Source organism: Peromyscus eremicus, chromosome 9, assembly GCF_949786415.1.
Source record: "Peromyscus eremicus chromosome 9, PerEre_H2_v1, whole genome shotgun sequence".
In the NCBI taxonomy this organism is placed as follows: Eukaryota; Metazoa; Chordata; class Mammalia; order Rodentia; family Cricetidae; genus Peromyscus; species Peromyscus eremicus.
The window spans coordinates 25,755,739-25,769,817 of record NC_081425.1 but is presented as its reverse complement, the minus strand read 5'-3'; the positions used below and the strand labels follow the sequence as shown (position 1 = coordinate 25,769,817).

The window sequence follows — 14,079 nt, the reverse complement described above, 5'->3', positions numbered from 1 at the left end:
ACTAGGTAAACGTTATTACATACTAAAAATATGAAATGCATGTTAATGCTTAATTGTGAGTCATTTGCTTCTTAACTTCTGTCTATTGGTTTTTGAAAAGCTAACTCCTGCTCGCCTGCTCAGGAAAATTAAGAGATGGTTTGTTTTGAATAGGTCCCTTTAAAAGGTATTATATTGTCCCTCTTAATCCCTACTTCAAGTATCTTCTATCAGGAATGGCTTGGGTTGTAAGTCTATTCTGAAAATTTAAAAATAATCCAGGTATCGTTTGGAATAGTAACTATAATTTGTGAGTAGATTTTTTTTTCTTATGAAGGAGAACATGAACACAGTCCTCAACTACACAAAGTTATGCAGTTAAAAGATTCCTTCATTTGGGACATTGCAGACATCAGCATGTCTAGAGTTCAATGGATTAGCCTTGCCCTGGGAAAGGCACCTTTCAAGATCTTGGTATTTCTCTGCCAAGTAAGCACTGATAACTTATTTTTATAAGTGCTGCAAGTTGGCCTATTTCAGTAGGCAAAGCAAAGGAGTTTTATTTTAAGCACGTCTATACTTAGTCCTAAAAAAGAGAGCATTGTAATTCTTTGATTTTGCTTCAGTGTTGGTGTGACATAAGGTATAAAATGGCTTCTCCCAACCATGAGCTAAGCAATTCTCTGCTTCCTCAGCTTTCTCTCTAGCATCCCAAGCATGCAAGCACTGGTACATATCTGAGCTGATTAGTTGCAGCATCATCTCTTCCTAAGGTCCTCCATGTTTTCACTGCTCTGAAAATAGCCACCAGAAGCTACTCTCAATTCTGATGTCTTCATGGGTTCCTGCTGAGAGATTCTATTCTTCCCACTTGAGCGTCAGAAATGGCCCTTTACCTTCACAGATGAGGTGCTACTTTGTGTTTGTATGTATGTTTCGAATCACTTGCTACCCTGGCATTCCTTTTTAGTGTGTGCTTGTGAGGAACTGCAATGAGATGATAATTATTAAAATTCATATTTCATCATATGCCTTAAGTATATACTAATGGGTGGAAAGCAGAGAGCTATTGATTAACTTAAGAAACGACATTAAAATGCTGCATGAAATAGAGAAATTGATTGAATTATGATGAATTTCTGTGTTCACTCTGAGCCTTGTTGGGCAGGATAACATGCATGTGCCTTTCAGAATACAATTTTCTCTTGTTAAATTATATATTGAGCATAAATTCTGTACTTTTAAGGAGAATATTAGTGGTATAGCAACAGAATGAAATGTTTTGCCACATCAACATCCAGATGACAAATATTTCATGGATTAAGAAAATTAATCCACATTTAAAGCTGCATTCACAAGCCAAGTGGTTAGTGTTTGAAGGTCAATGTGTTTCATTTGGTTTCACTGTGAGTTGACAGAAGGGAAGCAAGACGATCAAGAAAAGTTAATATTATTATTTTCAAATGGGAGCTATCTTCAAATGGTTGTGGATAGAAGGAATTATCAAAAATAATCCACATTTCTGGCAGCATAGTAAAGGCCTCAGTTTTCATCCCCCCATCCACAGTTTAGCTCTGTGTAGTCTTCCTTGCCTAAGGTAAACAGTATTCTGAACTAAGATTGTTAAGTAATCATTTATGAGTTTTACATAATGCATACATTGCTTGAGATCAATTATATTATATGCCAAAAAAGTAAAAGATTTTAGTAACTCTTAGTACAGTATATTTTGAAATTGTCATTTTTGTTATCACCTATTGTTTACAATCTCTTAAAATACCCAATCTGTAAAATAAAGCATATTATATGTATGAATGTATTATATGTATGAATGTAACATAGCAGATGTGGTTTTCTTTATTATCCATGGTTTCAGATAATGGACCCGGAATGTACCCTATATTAATGAGAGAAAACTCATGCATCATCTCTGCTGTTGATGGTAATGGATTTCTTATTTTATAATAAATGTATTAAAATGATTTTTAAAATGACAAGTAGGATTGAATACACACATTTCTGTCTAATTACTTGCACTCAAAATTTTATAATTTTGGTTCTTAAAACTCATTTGCGATTATGAAATACATCAATTCTCTACTTGTAGCATACACGGCAGTTGTAAAATTGATTCTATATTAAAAGTTATAACTTTGCCAGCTCCCTAGTGTATACATATTCGAGAGACAGAAGGAAGAATTAAAAATATACTCCTCTCTTGATCTTAAAGCATTCATTTCATCAATGGGTAGCCAGTGGTTTTATTCTGGAGTAGAAGGTAATTCTATGGAAAAGTGAATGTGAATAGTAGCAGTGAACATAAAACTCACCAACACTTGAGTTCATATCCCCATTTTCAGAATCTGCTCCATGTTGGTTGTTACTGGCGTGATAGTTGCTCATCGCTTCTAATTTGATTTTTTTCACCTTCATTGCTTCAGCAATCGCTGCATTGGTAGCAGCTGCAGCAGCTGCAGCAGCTGCAGTCAGACCTTAAAAATAAATAAATAAAAGTAATCAAATTCAGACTTTTTGTGTGTAATAGTCCATTTCTTTCCATAACACATGCAAACATATGTTAGAATATCTGAGTCCTTTGTGTTATACTGATAGTACATTTTCATTCCAAACCAGTCCATGCAGCATTGACACAAGGGTCTAAATCCTTATAAAACTCTCAACTTAAATATTAGCAGAAACATAACTCATATATTTCATAGGCGTGGAAATGTGGTCTGAATGAACTTTCAAAGACACACAGCCTGAACATTCCAGTCCCTGCTGAGCATCCTCTACAGGTGGTAGAAAGTTGGAACTGCAGAGTAGTTACAAGACTTACTTCCAGCACCAGAGCAAGTCTCCTTCCTTACTGTAGCACGCCACACTCAAGCTTTGATGGATACACCACCATTTCTCACACATGGTCTGTAGCATCAACTTTCTGCTGTCGTATATTACTCACTTCCATGACTGCCCATCTTCTAGGGAAATTCTACTCATACTTTAGAGTCTTCATCCACGTCTTCCCTGGCTAAGATGATGACAGCTTGCTCCTGTCTAGAAGGATTATGTTTACATTACTGTTATGGTAAACGCTACACTGCACTGTACTTGTGTCTGCCTATGCATCTCTTTTCCTTGTGAAGTGGTGAGCTAGTCAGTGGCCGAGGCCATTTCTATGTATACCTAAGTAGCTGCAGGGTTCAAGATTTTCAAGTCTTACTGCAACTTGATAAGCCATGGCTGGCTGAAATACATGAGAAGCCTGCCCTTATCTGAAGAGAAAGGAGGAGGAGTGGAAGTGAATGGTTACGGTGGGAGGGGGAGCTGGGAGGAGAGGCTGGGAAGAGAGGAAGGAGGCAGGGAGGGGAAAATGTGATTGGGCTGGGCGAAAATTAAATAATTAATTAATAAAAAAGAAAATACAAAAAATAGTAAACACAAAGCAGCAAATAATTTGCTTCCACTTATTATGCCTATGAGTACTGGTTGCAGTGGCACAAGAATAATGTGATCACCTTAGTACCCCATATTACTGATCACTATCGCCTTTGCTTTACAGATTATGGGATATAACACAAGTTCTAAAAGGCTATACTTAAGCCCAGAGTGACCACTGTCCCTGCTTTGTCTTATAGGCTCTTGTCATTCATGGATGATACTAGACATGCAGATAATAATAGACCTGACACAAAACAATGGAGCTTGAGGCCAGCTTTGGCAGTTCAGGATACAAAAGCCACTGATGATCTGAAGTTCAATTATGCAGATAGCAAGGAAAGGATTTTGAACTGAAAATGTATTATCTTCTCAGTATGTCAACTTTTACCAAGTTTCATTTCACCATTCCTACCTGGCATGGCCCATCTGAAAAAAGTTACGCAATGTGGGAAAAAAGAACAATGTCTCCTAATTCTAGAACTTTAGCTGTCTAGGAGAGGAGACTGCGTCTTTCCCTGTACCCATCTTCTCTTCACACTGCTGCTTGAGAGATTCCGAGCACTGCGTCCCAGCCTTCTGAATTTATCTGTGCGATTTATTTCCACTTCCAGTTGGTAGAAAGAATGAACACCCTGCTTTACCTTTCCTCCCCACTAATCATTACTCCTAGTTATCACAGCAAAAAGCTGCTGCCCATAGAATTACATGGAAGTCCTGGGAGAAACCTTTGCTATGTAATCAGTGCATAGAAGACTCCACCTTCTTCCTAGATCAGTGCAAAGAGGCCTTGACCACGTTCACCCTAATGCAATAAGTCTGCAGATCAGATCTTTGCTCGAAAAACTCAGAACCACTCCTTAAAAGGCATTGATCTGAATTCAAAGAATCCATCTGGGTTTAGCACAGGCATTCGCTGCCTTTTAAGTCCCAACTTGAACAGATTCTCTCATCTTCCTATGATTGAATTTTCTCCTCAATTACTCATTTCCTTCAAAGATGTTTCAGAACATTTTCTTTCCTGTTCTCTTTAAATCCTCTTTGTGATTCCCAGAAAAAGTTTCTTTCCTTGATGTTTGCCTTGTCACCAATGTGAACATCTTATCTGTCCCTTTCCTCTATTTCCTGGTGTTGTCTTGGCACTAATTTATGTCTCTTTCAGCACTACGGCTTGGCTCTATGCTACAGGAGGATCTAGAAATTGCATTCAAAATATGAAGACTTAAGATATAATTACGTACTAGCATACAAATTCCAAATAGCACAATACTTAATCATTCAAATCTGGTCCTAGGAAAACCAATGAATTATTATTTTTTTTTGAGAATAGTTTCTTCTTCTGTAAAAACCATTAGGAGCCCAAAGAGGAAATATAATGATCAAGTAAGAAAACTATACAAAGAATAACCCATAATACTCAGTATGGACAAGGAGTATTGTATATACTTATTCTTCTGCAAGCAAAATCCAAGGGTTAACTTTCAGTAGGAAACTTTCTTTACCTAGTCCCTTATTTTAGATTATTTATATTTATTTACATTTATCTTAACCTTCAATTATTGTAACTACTTTTAGTAATGTTATTATATTCTATTATTGCAAATTTGTTTGAAACTTTTTCCAAGTTTTACAATTCTAATAGAAATCCAAAAGGTGTATGTGTCACAATCAACCATATACACACATGCACATGAGTGCATGCATGCTATAATCTGAGTAACATACCATTTAGCCTTCTAAGTTTACCTAAGTATTTTTTTAACACAGGTAGGAAATTAGGGTATATGCAGCAATTACAAACTTTTGGTTCTACTAATGCTTCATATATATATATATATATATATATATATATATATATATATATATATATATATTTGCATCTTAAATTCAACTAATTTCCTCCATGTCCACTACCACTACAATTGCAAACTTCTTTATCTTATTCCTTAAAGTCCTGCAATGCTTTCTTTTTAGTGATCTTTTCCAGGGAAAAGAACACTAGTTGGTTATCCAATAACAAATAATCAGCCCTGAACACACATACAAATAACACAATACAGACTGAGCAGGTTATATTTTGGTATGTATGTATATATGTATACATATATGCAAAATTTATCAAAAAAGAGGCTATGAATTTAAAAAGAACAAGGAGGGGGAAATGGGAGGGTTTTGACGGAGAAATAGGAAGGAAGGAATCATGTAATTATATTATAATCTCAAAATATAAATAAAAAAATTGAATACAATATAGTTTTAATTATATTTACTCTCTTCACCCAATTCTTTAAAGATTCAGCCCCTAGTCCTTTACCCACATGTCTTGTTTTTTGTTTATAAATGGTGGAATCTAATTTGTGCTAGATGTGAAAGCTGAAGGTGCAAGGAACACACACACATATGTGTATATATATATGTATATATACATATATATATATTTGCAAATGACATTTGCACATGTGTATGACATTCATCCAGTACAACCTAAACAACTGACGATTTCCCCACATGTAATGCTTTACTCACATAGTAGTCAACCTGGCCAGAGAAAATGAGGGCATGGTTACAATATTCAATGTCTGCTGTTATAATCAAATTTAATACTTTAAAGCGTCACCAGGGTTCTTTGTGCTCATTTCCCTGACAATCCATGTGGAAACATCCCCAGTGCCAGATTAACTTCTGTGCCTCAAATGCATAACCCAATTTCAGTTACCCAAGTCAACGTCAGTTTCTCACTAAGGTCCTTGGACATGCTAGTCTGATTTTGTGGGAAAGACCTGTGGTTCCTTGTTCCAGGCCTACCTATGACACCTTCATAGGATGACTTAACTCACTCAAGGAAACAGGCTCAAACCCCTGATGATTCACTCATCTGAGAAAGACTTTTCAGTCTTTTAAGATTTTTTTCAAAATTTAGTCTTGTCAAAAGCCATGCATAACCTTACCCAGCCTCTCAAGTAGGATTAGTGATGAACATTTTTTCTCCTCATCCCAGTTGAATAGGAATTTGCCTTCCAAGTATGTGTCCAAACCGTTATGGAGCTTTCAAACTAAGCACATGGCTACATCATGACTATCTACAGTTCTGACTCAGAAGGTCTGAGGTGGAGACTCTGAGATTTTGCACTTGCTTATTATAATATTAATATTACATATGCCATCTTGCCATCCTTCTGTGTAATCTGGAAAGAGCAACACAATCCTTTGATGTCTTTCTATTTTATATGAGAGAAGATGATGTGGCTAAAAGGATGTGGGAATTATGACTACATCCCTAGGTGATATTATTAAGAGAATATGGATAGATTCTTCGTATACTTACACCAAGTGTTTTTATTATCATGGTGTTTGGTGCAACCTGTCACTGAATGCTAAAGCCATTCTCATACTAGATCACTTGGAGAGCCACAAGGAAAACATAGCAGTTATTTTGGCCATGTCAGTATAAAAGTACATAACCACTTTACTTTGGTGTTAGATTATATGTGAATACATGGGGGATAGCAATGTCATAATTTAATGTAAAATGTGACTTTTCATAGGTTCCTTGTGCCTAAGGTTTGAGTGGATCACAAGCCATTTAGCAGCCCATTACATCTATTATAGTTCCCTTTGGCTTTCAGTTGCCCTTTCATTTCAAATCTCCAAGGTAATTCTCAAATCCCTTGAACCTTATTGTCTCTAGTGAAAGCACGTTGAATCTCTCTGTAGTCTCAGATAGAGGTTGTATTGTATATGTTGCTCACTAATTAACTTCCTTTTAAAAAGAAAAGAGGGGAAAATTAATGATTTACAGAATGCCAAGAATTCAACCCATGACGTGTTTTTATGTACCAAAGAATTATTCTCTGGTGGAAACACCAGTAACATTTAATATCTACTTTATTCTTTCACCCCCTCTAAAGCACTATGGTCACAGACCCGAGCTCTGTCTGCCTCAAACTCACGAAAACTTGCTTCCCCTGATTCCATGTCTCACTCCAAAGTGCCTTAAATTTTCACATGGCCACTTCATCTAGTTCTTCCCTATCAAAACAACTAATTTTCTTTCCAGAACTAGTCAATTCAGTATCTCACTGGAAAGGTGGGAGTGGGAATTTCAGAAGATTCCTTTAATACATTATAAGAAAAATTTTAAAGTATGTATAGATGCTTGGTGAGAAATTCACACTAAAATTTACACAGTGTTTCTGTGTTTTAATGAATGGTTATTAACCGTGTGGAAGGCCATTGTAATGACTTTCAATAGTGAGCATTTAAAAATCAACACAGAAATATATACTCAAATCATCTATCTATAAAAGGAGAGGGAACAGTCAAACTAAACCAGCTAGTTGAAATGCAAAATGATTACATCAAAAATAATCAATAGAGGTCTACAGATAACTTAAGGTGGACAAATGAATGAATGAATGACCTCTTATAGTAAGAAATAATTAGCTCCATGATTCATGAGTTAATGAATGATGTCTTACAGTGGGAAATAATTATTAGCTCCTGATTTCATTCACTAAACATGGTAAACCAATGTCAAAGGTTTTAGAAAGTAGCTCTTTGGCCATCTTGGCACACCTTTTGATTCAGCCATCCACGTGATCAAATCTTTCATAAAATCATTGAACCTGAATTTCAAATACAACATCGGGAGTCTAACTTTTGGAGGGGAAACAGGCTTTTTAAAGGCATCCTCTTACTTTGCAAAGAGAGCAATTATTTTCTGCTTTCAACTTTCATTAAACTGCCTTTAAATTTTTTTAAATACCATTAAATAATCCTGATCACTCTTTTAAAAAAGAGTAAGTATCTCATTATATTTATTTCAAATAAGTTAGTACCCTTAGTTATAAGTAGAAGATTACAACTGTAGATTATAAATATCAATAAAGAAGACATATTGCTGTCAAATCCTTTCTCTGATCTGTTTGTTTGCTCATTAACTTGAAAAGTCCAATCTTTGATCTTTGGTTTCAAAGACATCAAGATGACTTCCAAATGTTTGATATGCTGTCTGCTTTTACATTAACTTCCATATAAAATGCATTTCTCAAATCCTAATGGTTGAAAAATCACGTTAAGCTGAATAGATGGTATGTATTCAAATATTCCATACAGCCCACTATTTATTAGTCTATGCTGCTTACTCAAACCTAAAAGAAACAAGTTTAAACATGCAAGAAATTATGGTCAAGGGTAGTTATTAATATTCTGAAATTGATAGGTTATTTATGTCTGGCATTCTTTCCACTGATTATTCAGGGAGACAGGCGGCTTATAAATATCTCATCACTCCACCGTCACAGAAATTTCATCGACAGTGCTCATGCACAGCTATTAGCAATATGAATCTAACCATTACAAGAAGGAGGAAAATCGAACATGTGGCATTAATACGCAGTCCTGGTTCCTAACCATCTGATAGGCAGATGGTGTGAAGCAGCTTCTCCAGCTGAAATGAAGGGGCACATCATTTAAAGGCTTGTTTGCATTCTAACTGATATCAGTGCCATATTGATATACACGATGCATCATGGCAGGATTTGAACAATCTAGTTTGCTTCAGTCATAAATGTTTACAGCCTTGTTTTTTAATCTTATAAGCATGTTCAGAAGAGTGTATTTTTAATTTATGAAAGCTATTGTTTACTTCTGTTGAACTAGAAGATTAGTAGAAAGCAAGAATATTAAATTACTTCAACCAGAGCAATATAACCAAGACAGATGAATAAAATGGGTTTCTATTTTCAATAAGGATGTTAGCAAAGGAATTTTAAAATTAGTCTAGGCATTTTGTGCATTAAATACATTTATTCATTTAAACCTTCCAGCTATTTTTTCCCCAAGCGGCATAGAGAGGAACTTAATGCTTTACACAGTCATTCATTTAAAACTCTCACTGTGTGCAATTAATCTTGTCTAACAATTCAATTCAGAAAGTAAAACATCAAAAAGCAGAGTTCAATTCAACACTCATTACTGTGAGGCAATCTTTCTGCTCCTGACAGTTCCTATAGACTCTGAAAAGCTACGTTGAAGGTGCATTGTAAGCTCCATATGAGTTTGAATTACAACTCAATTGAAATCACTCCAAGACACAGAAGAACTCTTGGCTCAGTATAACAACTTGAAAACACCTCTCTCTCTCTCTCTCCCCCTCTCTCTCTCTCTCTCTCTCTCTCTCTCTCTCTCTCTCTCTCTCTCTCTCTCTCTCTCTTTTAACCTTACTTTTTTCTTACCCTTATTTAAATAACAGCTATCCAAAAACTGACACTAATCTCCAGTTATTTTATTTCTTATTACTTTCTAAATAAATTAAAAATGTGATTGAACCATGTCTGTTCTCATCTCAAATGCTTAAATAGCAGAAATCATAAGCTACTAGAAAAAGGAACATAATTGTGCATCTGGTTAAAGTGAAGTTTTCAGCGTGAACTTGTCTCTCAATGTCCATTAGACTGACTTTTTTGCCCTTTGTAGCACATTTGTATTCTGTGGAGAAAAGGAAAATTGATCCCCGAGGCCACTAATGGAAACATTTTCTATACCAGTTTTCAGTTTTTCAATTGATTGAATTAGATTTGAGAAACATTTAGACTAACAATAACAACCAAAAACTCCTCACAAAGTTGCATAAACATATGGTAAGAAACATATTATCCCCATTCTGAGTTAGCATGGCTATTGATATTATTATTTTTTCAGATATTATTTTGGCAGCAAGGAAGCAGGGTGAGCGATGGGATGGGTTAGGGAGAAGGAACTTGGGAGGGTTTGGAGGGAGGAAATGGAAGCAAGAAAGCAATGCAATTATATTTTCATTAAAACAATATTTTAAAAGAAATTATCATTAAATAGTTAATGACTGATAAATAAATACCAATATTAACATTATTTTATGGAAAGTTTAAAATTTTTGTTACCCTGAATGAATGGGTTAGTGTAGCAGTGGAGTCAGAGGGTCAAACACCCACCATGGGGATGCCATTTGGCCATGAATAAATCACTGAGCCATTTTAATGGAGGCCTTTGAAAAGCTCACCTTCTGATTACTGACTCAAAGAAACAGGATAAACCAGAATGAACAAAAAGGGTTAAATTACTATAATTTGGTTGAAAATTCTACTGAAAGTAGAATTTGCTCATGTGTAGAAGGTAAACTTAGCCTGGTGTGTATACCTTTTACTCATCTTCAATACATTCCCTCTAGAAAATCATTTCGAAGGCACCACTTGGGGATTCAACTTAGAAAGCACAGGTACTAGAAAATGGTAACAGGAACCTTCATGTTGTTGATGATGAGATGCAGGGGCAAGGAGAGTCATCTTTTCCATAAGATTACACCATTGAACAATGGCAGGCCAAGCCCAGTTCTTCCAGGTCACATTACAGACCTGAACCCACGGAAGATAAAGGTAAAGAGAACAGAAGAAAGTCAAGCAAACCACGATGGTTGAAATAAGATGCATCTCTTTGCTTCATAGCTTATGGATTGCATGGGGAGTAAAGGTTAGACAGACAAATAAATGCACAAATGTGTCAGCTGACCGAGAAAGCTGATCCAATTCTCAATGACAGTTTCATAAAATTCACAATGTATTTGCTGGAGAGAGAATCATAATTTACCTTTGTGTACAAAACTCTTTTATCTGTGGTACTGGCGAAAAGCAACAATTGTAATATTGCCTGACTCCTGTATCTAGTGCACAGCCCAGGAAAATGAATACTGTGTTTTGCATAATTTTAATACTGTATTAATTCTCTTTATACACACTAACTGAAATAATCAAAATTTCACTCTGATTTTTACTGACACACACCATGCTATATCTTACTTCTCTATTTCTAAATGAATAGGCATTAGCATTCCTTGTCTCATTCTAAGGCCCAACATTTCTTCTTACATTTATAGCCATCAAACAAAATGACTTAGTAATTGAGCCTAGGCAGGTGGTTCTAACTAGCATGGATATGTCTGACAGAGCCTGACATTCTAAAAAGATATTTTCAAAGAAGTAACTTGATAATATATTGCAGAGCACAGCTAGGTATAATAATTGATGAGCAAAGTAAAAATGTCATAAGCATATTTTTCTACAAAGGTACAATCTCACTGGCATTTGAACTTAAAAAATGGTTTTAAATGTTCTACTTTGTCTCAATATCCTTTAATACTTTAATTAGTCCCTCTTTCATCTTTGTATTTCTGAAAGTGCATGTATACCCTTTGTGGATCTGCTGTATTACAGTTGGTGAGAAGAGAGGAGAAGAAAGGGGAATGAGAGGAGAGGAGAGGAAGGGAGATCCAGATCTATATTTTACATTTAAGTTTTGTTTAGAGAAAGTTATCCGAAGACTTCAAAATACCTGAAAAAATGGGGACATAAAAGATTTCTGATATGGTAACATAAATAATTTCATGGAAAAGACCCATGAAATGTATATATTAATGGAGACACATAATATAAATATTTATGGACATTGTTTTTTGTCTTTCTCAAAAAGAAATGAGTTCAGGGTCAGGGTGAATTGGGAACATTTATATCTCCCATCATTGAGTCACATACAGTACATATAAAAGGGGCAACAGTGAAGAGGACACATGCCACACTCCTTAGTCTTTAACTTCTCGAGGGTATGTCAGCATTTCCTGAGGGACACAATCAGCCTATGAGGTGGAGGTTTTCTTCATTTGTTTGTGAGGAGGAGCTGAATGGTGATATTGCCTAGAAAAGCAGGTCTCAAGAAGAGCCTTACATTTGGACCTTGGGGAAAAACAATTCAGATGAATTTTGAAAGAACAGACCCCATCCAGTCCAAGGGATATGGGATGTTGAAAAGAAAAATGAATGTGGTCCACGATCTGAGCGAGGTGTCAGTCTGAGGCTAATGAAGTCTTTGTCTTGGCACAACTTTTTAATCACTATGAACTTACTTAATGCCTTGAATGTGTCATAGGCAAATTTAGCTTGATCACAATATGACATTGTTGCTTTTCAAGAATAAAAATGTACTCTTATAAAGTCTGATTACCATATTCCTCTGAGCTCATCCAGGAAAAGAGCAGATGGGTATTCTATTATTCACATCTCATTTTTTGCTGCAAAATATTTCAATAGAAATAATGTTTAATTCTGATAAGAAAATAAATATGACCCTGGGAATTTTGAATTATTTGTTGTTTGCTAGTATGTTCTATTTGTTTTCAGAATAACAGGGCAGCAAATACTTTTCTTAGCATGTTTTCACTTTGAGACTAGCATCCAGGGTTATACTGATCCAATGACTTCTCCTGACCTAATTTGTTTTGTGCCATGAGATTCTATTATAAGAAACTAAATCATTGCAGTAGATTTATTCACCTTAAATAATTTAAGCTAATTGAAAAAGAACCAAACTAAAAGTAAAACACTTTCTTAGGCATTCAACTTCTGCATGTCAATTAGTAATTTAAACAATCCGCTAATTACAGCAGCTTTGCAGGGAACACAGAGTGACTGTATGAGCACTTCCCTCTGTCTCAACTGAGCTGAAGGCACAGGTAAGGAGCAGACCTGACTTATAAACACGTGCATCTCTTCTGTAGAGCATTCACATTCCAAAGAAGTGTATCCATTGATGGATACTTGAGATTGTTCTCATTTTTCCCAAAACTATTTTCCAACTAATACATTTTAAAACATAAACAGCTACCTAAAAATTTCATTTCTGATCACCCTTTGACAGTTAGGACATTTCAGAACCTATAAAGTGACTTGAGGGAAATGACAGTCATTGCATTGTTATTCAAATGTGTTATTACTATTACTTCATAATAGTAGGAAGCTGAAATCCTACGACTTGACTGAAACAGGAGACTCTGCTTAATATTACTGTATTTTATTTATGTTTCTAAGTTAAGGCAGCTAAACACTATCATAATTTAGCCATGTCAACAGATCCAGAAAATGTTATTACCAGTTTCCATTCAACTCTACATCTTGATGTGCATCTGTGAAATTAGTGATCTTTTTCCCATGAATTTATTTAATGGGCCCACTCAGTTCTTTGTATTACCCAAAATATAGGGCCTCATGTGTATAACCATCCTGTAAGAGTTTCTAAAGCTTTTACTTGCAGTATTTCACCAGAGATCTTTCTGATGAGAATTTTTAAAAAATTCAAATATACTTTTATCTTAGAAGTAAAGCCTTTTGCAATATTGCTGAAGTGCATTGTGAATAAAGACAACACACTTATGTGGGCTTCCCCCGTGTTAAACGGCATTCATCTTTTCAAAAGCAATAGCTTCTCAGGCCACACGAGTCTCCTGCATTATTCATTTCATGTGCAACCTCGACTGGACCATAAATTGTTACTTTATCTAATCAAAGGAGACTTAACTCTACAGAAGGTCAAAGGTTTAATTTTGTGAAGTATTATCTTACGCTATGAGTTTAACCGAAAAATAGAAGAAGAAAAACAGCCAAGAAGCTGGTACTAAATGAGCCTTTATTGCCTCAGGCATTGGCCTAGTTAATAAACTTTCATTGAAGGTTTCTTTCAACTGTTACGGACAATGAGAGGGGGGGAAAATCTTAAATTACAGCCATGTGTGACTTTTAAAGCAGTCATTCTTTTTTATCTCAACCTCCTTAGCTCAGGAAAAAAAAATAAAAAGACAAA

The 14,079-nt window shown here is 35.4% G+C and overlaps 1 protein-coding gene across 1 annotated transcript in view; it reads right to left on the bottom strand.

Annotated features, from left to right (window-relative positions):
- The window catches only part of Dach1 (dachshund family transcription factor 1), a 390,311-nt gene that overhangs the window by 182,765 nt on the left and 193,467 nt on the right, over window positions 1–14,079 (bottom strand). The window contains exon 3 of the mRNA XM_059274317.1: window positions 2,310–2,471. Coding sequence (XP_059130300.1) covers window positions 2,310–2,471 — 162 coding nt within the window. The remainder of the gene's footprint in view (window positions 1–2,309; window positions 2,472–14,079) is intronic.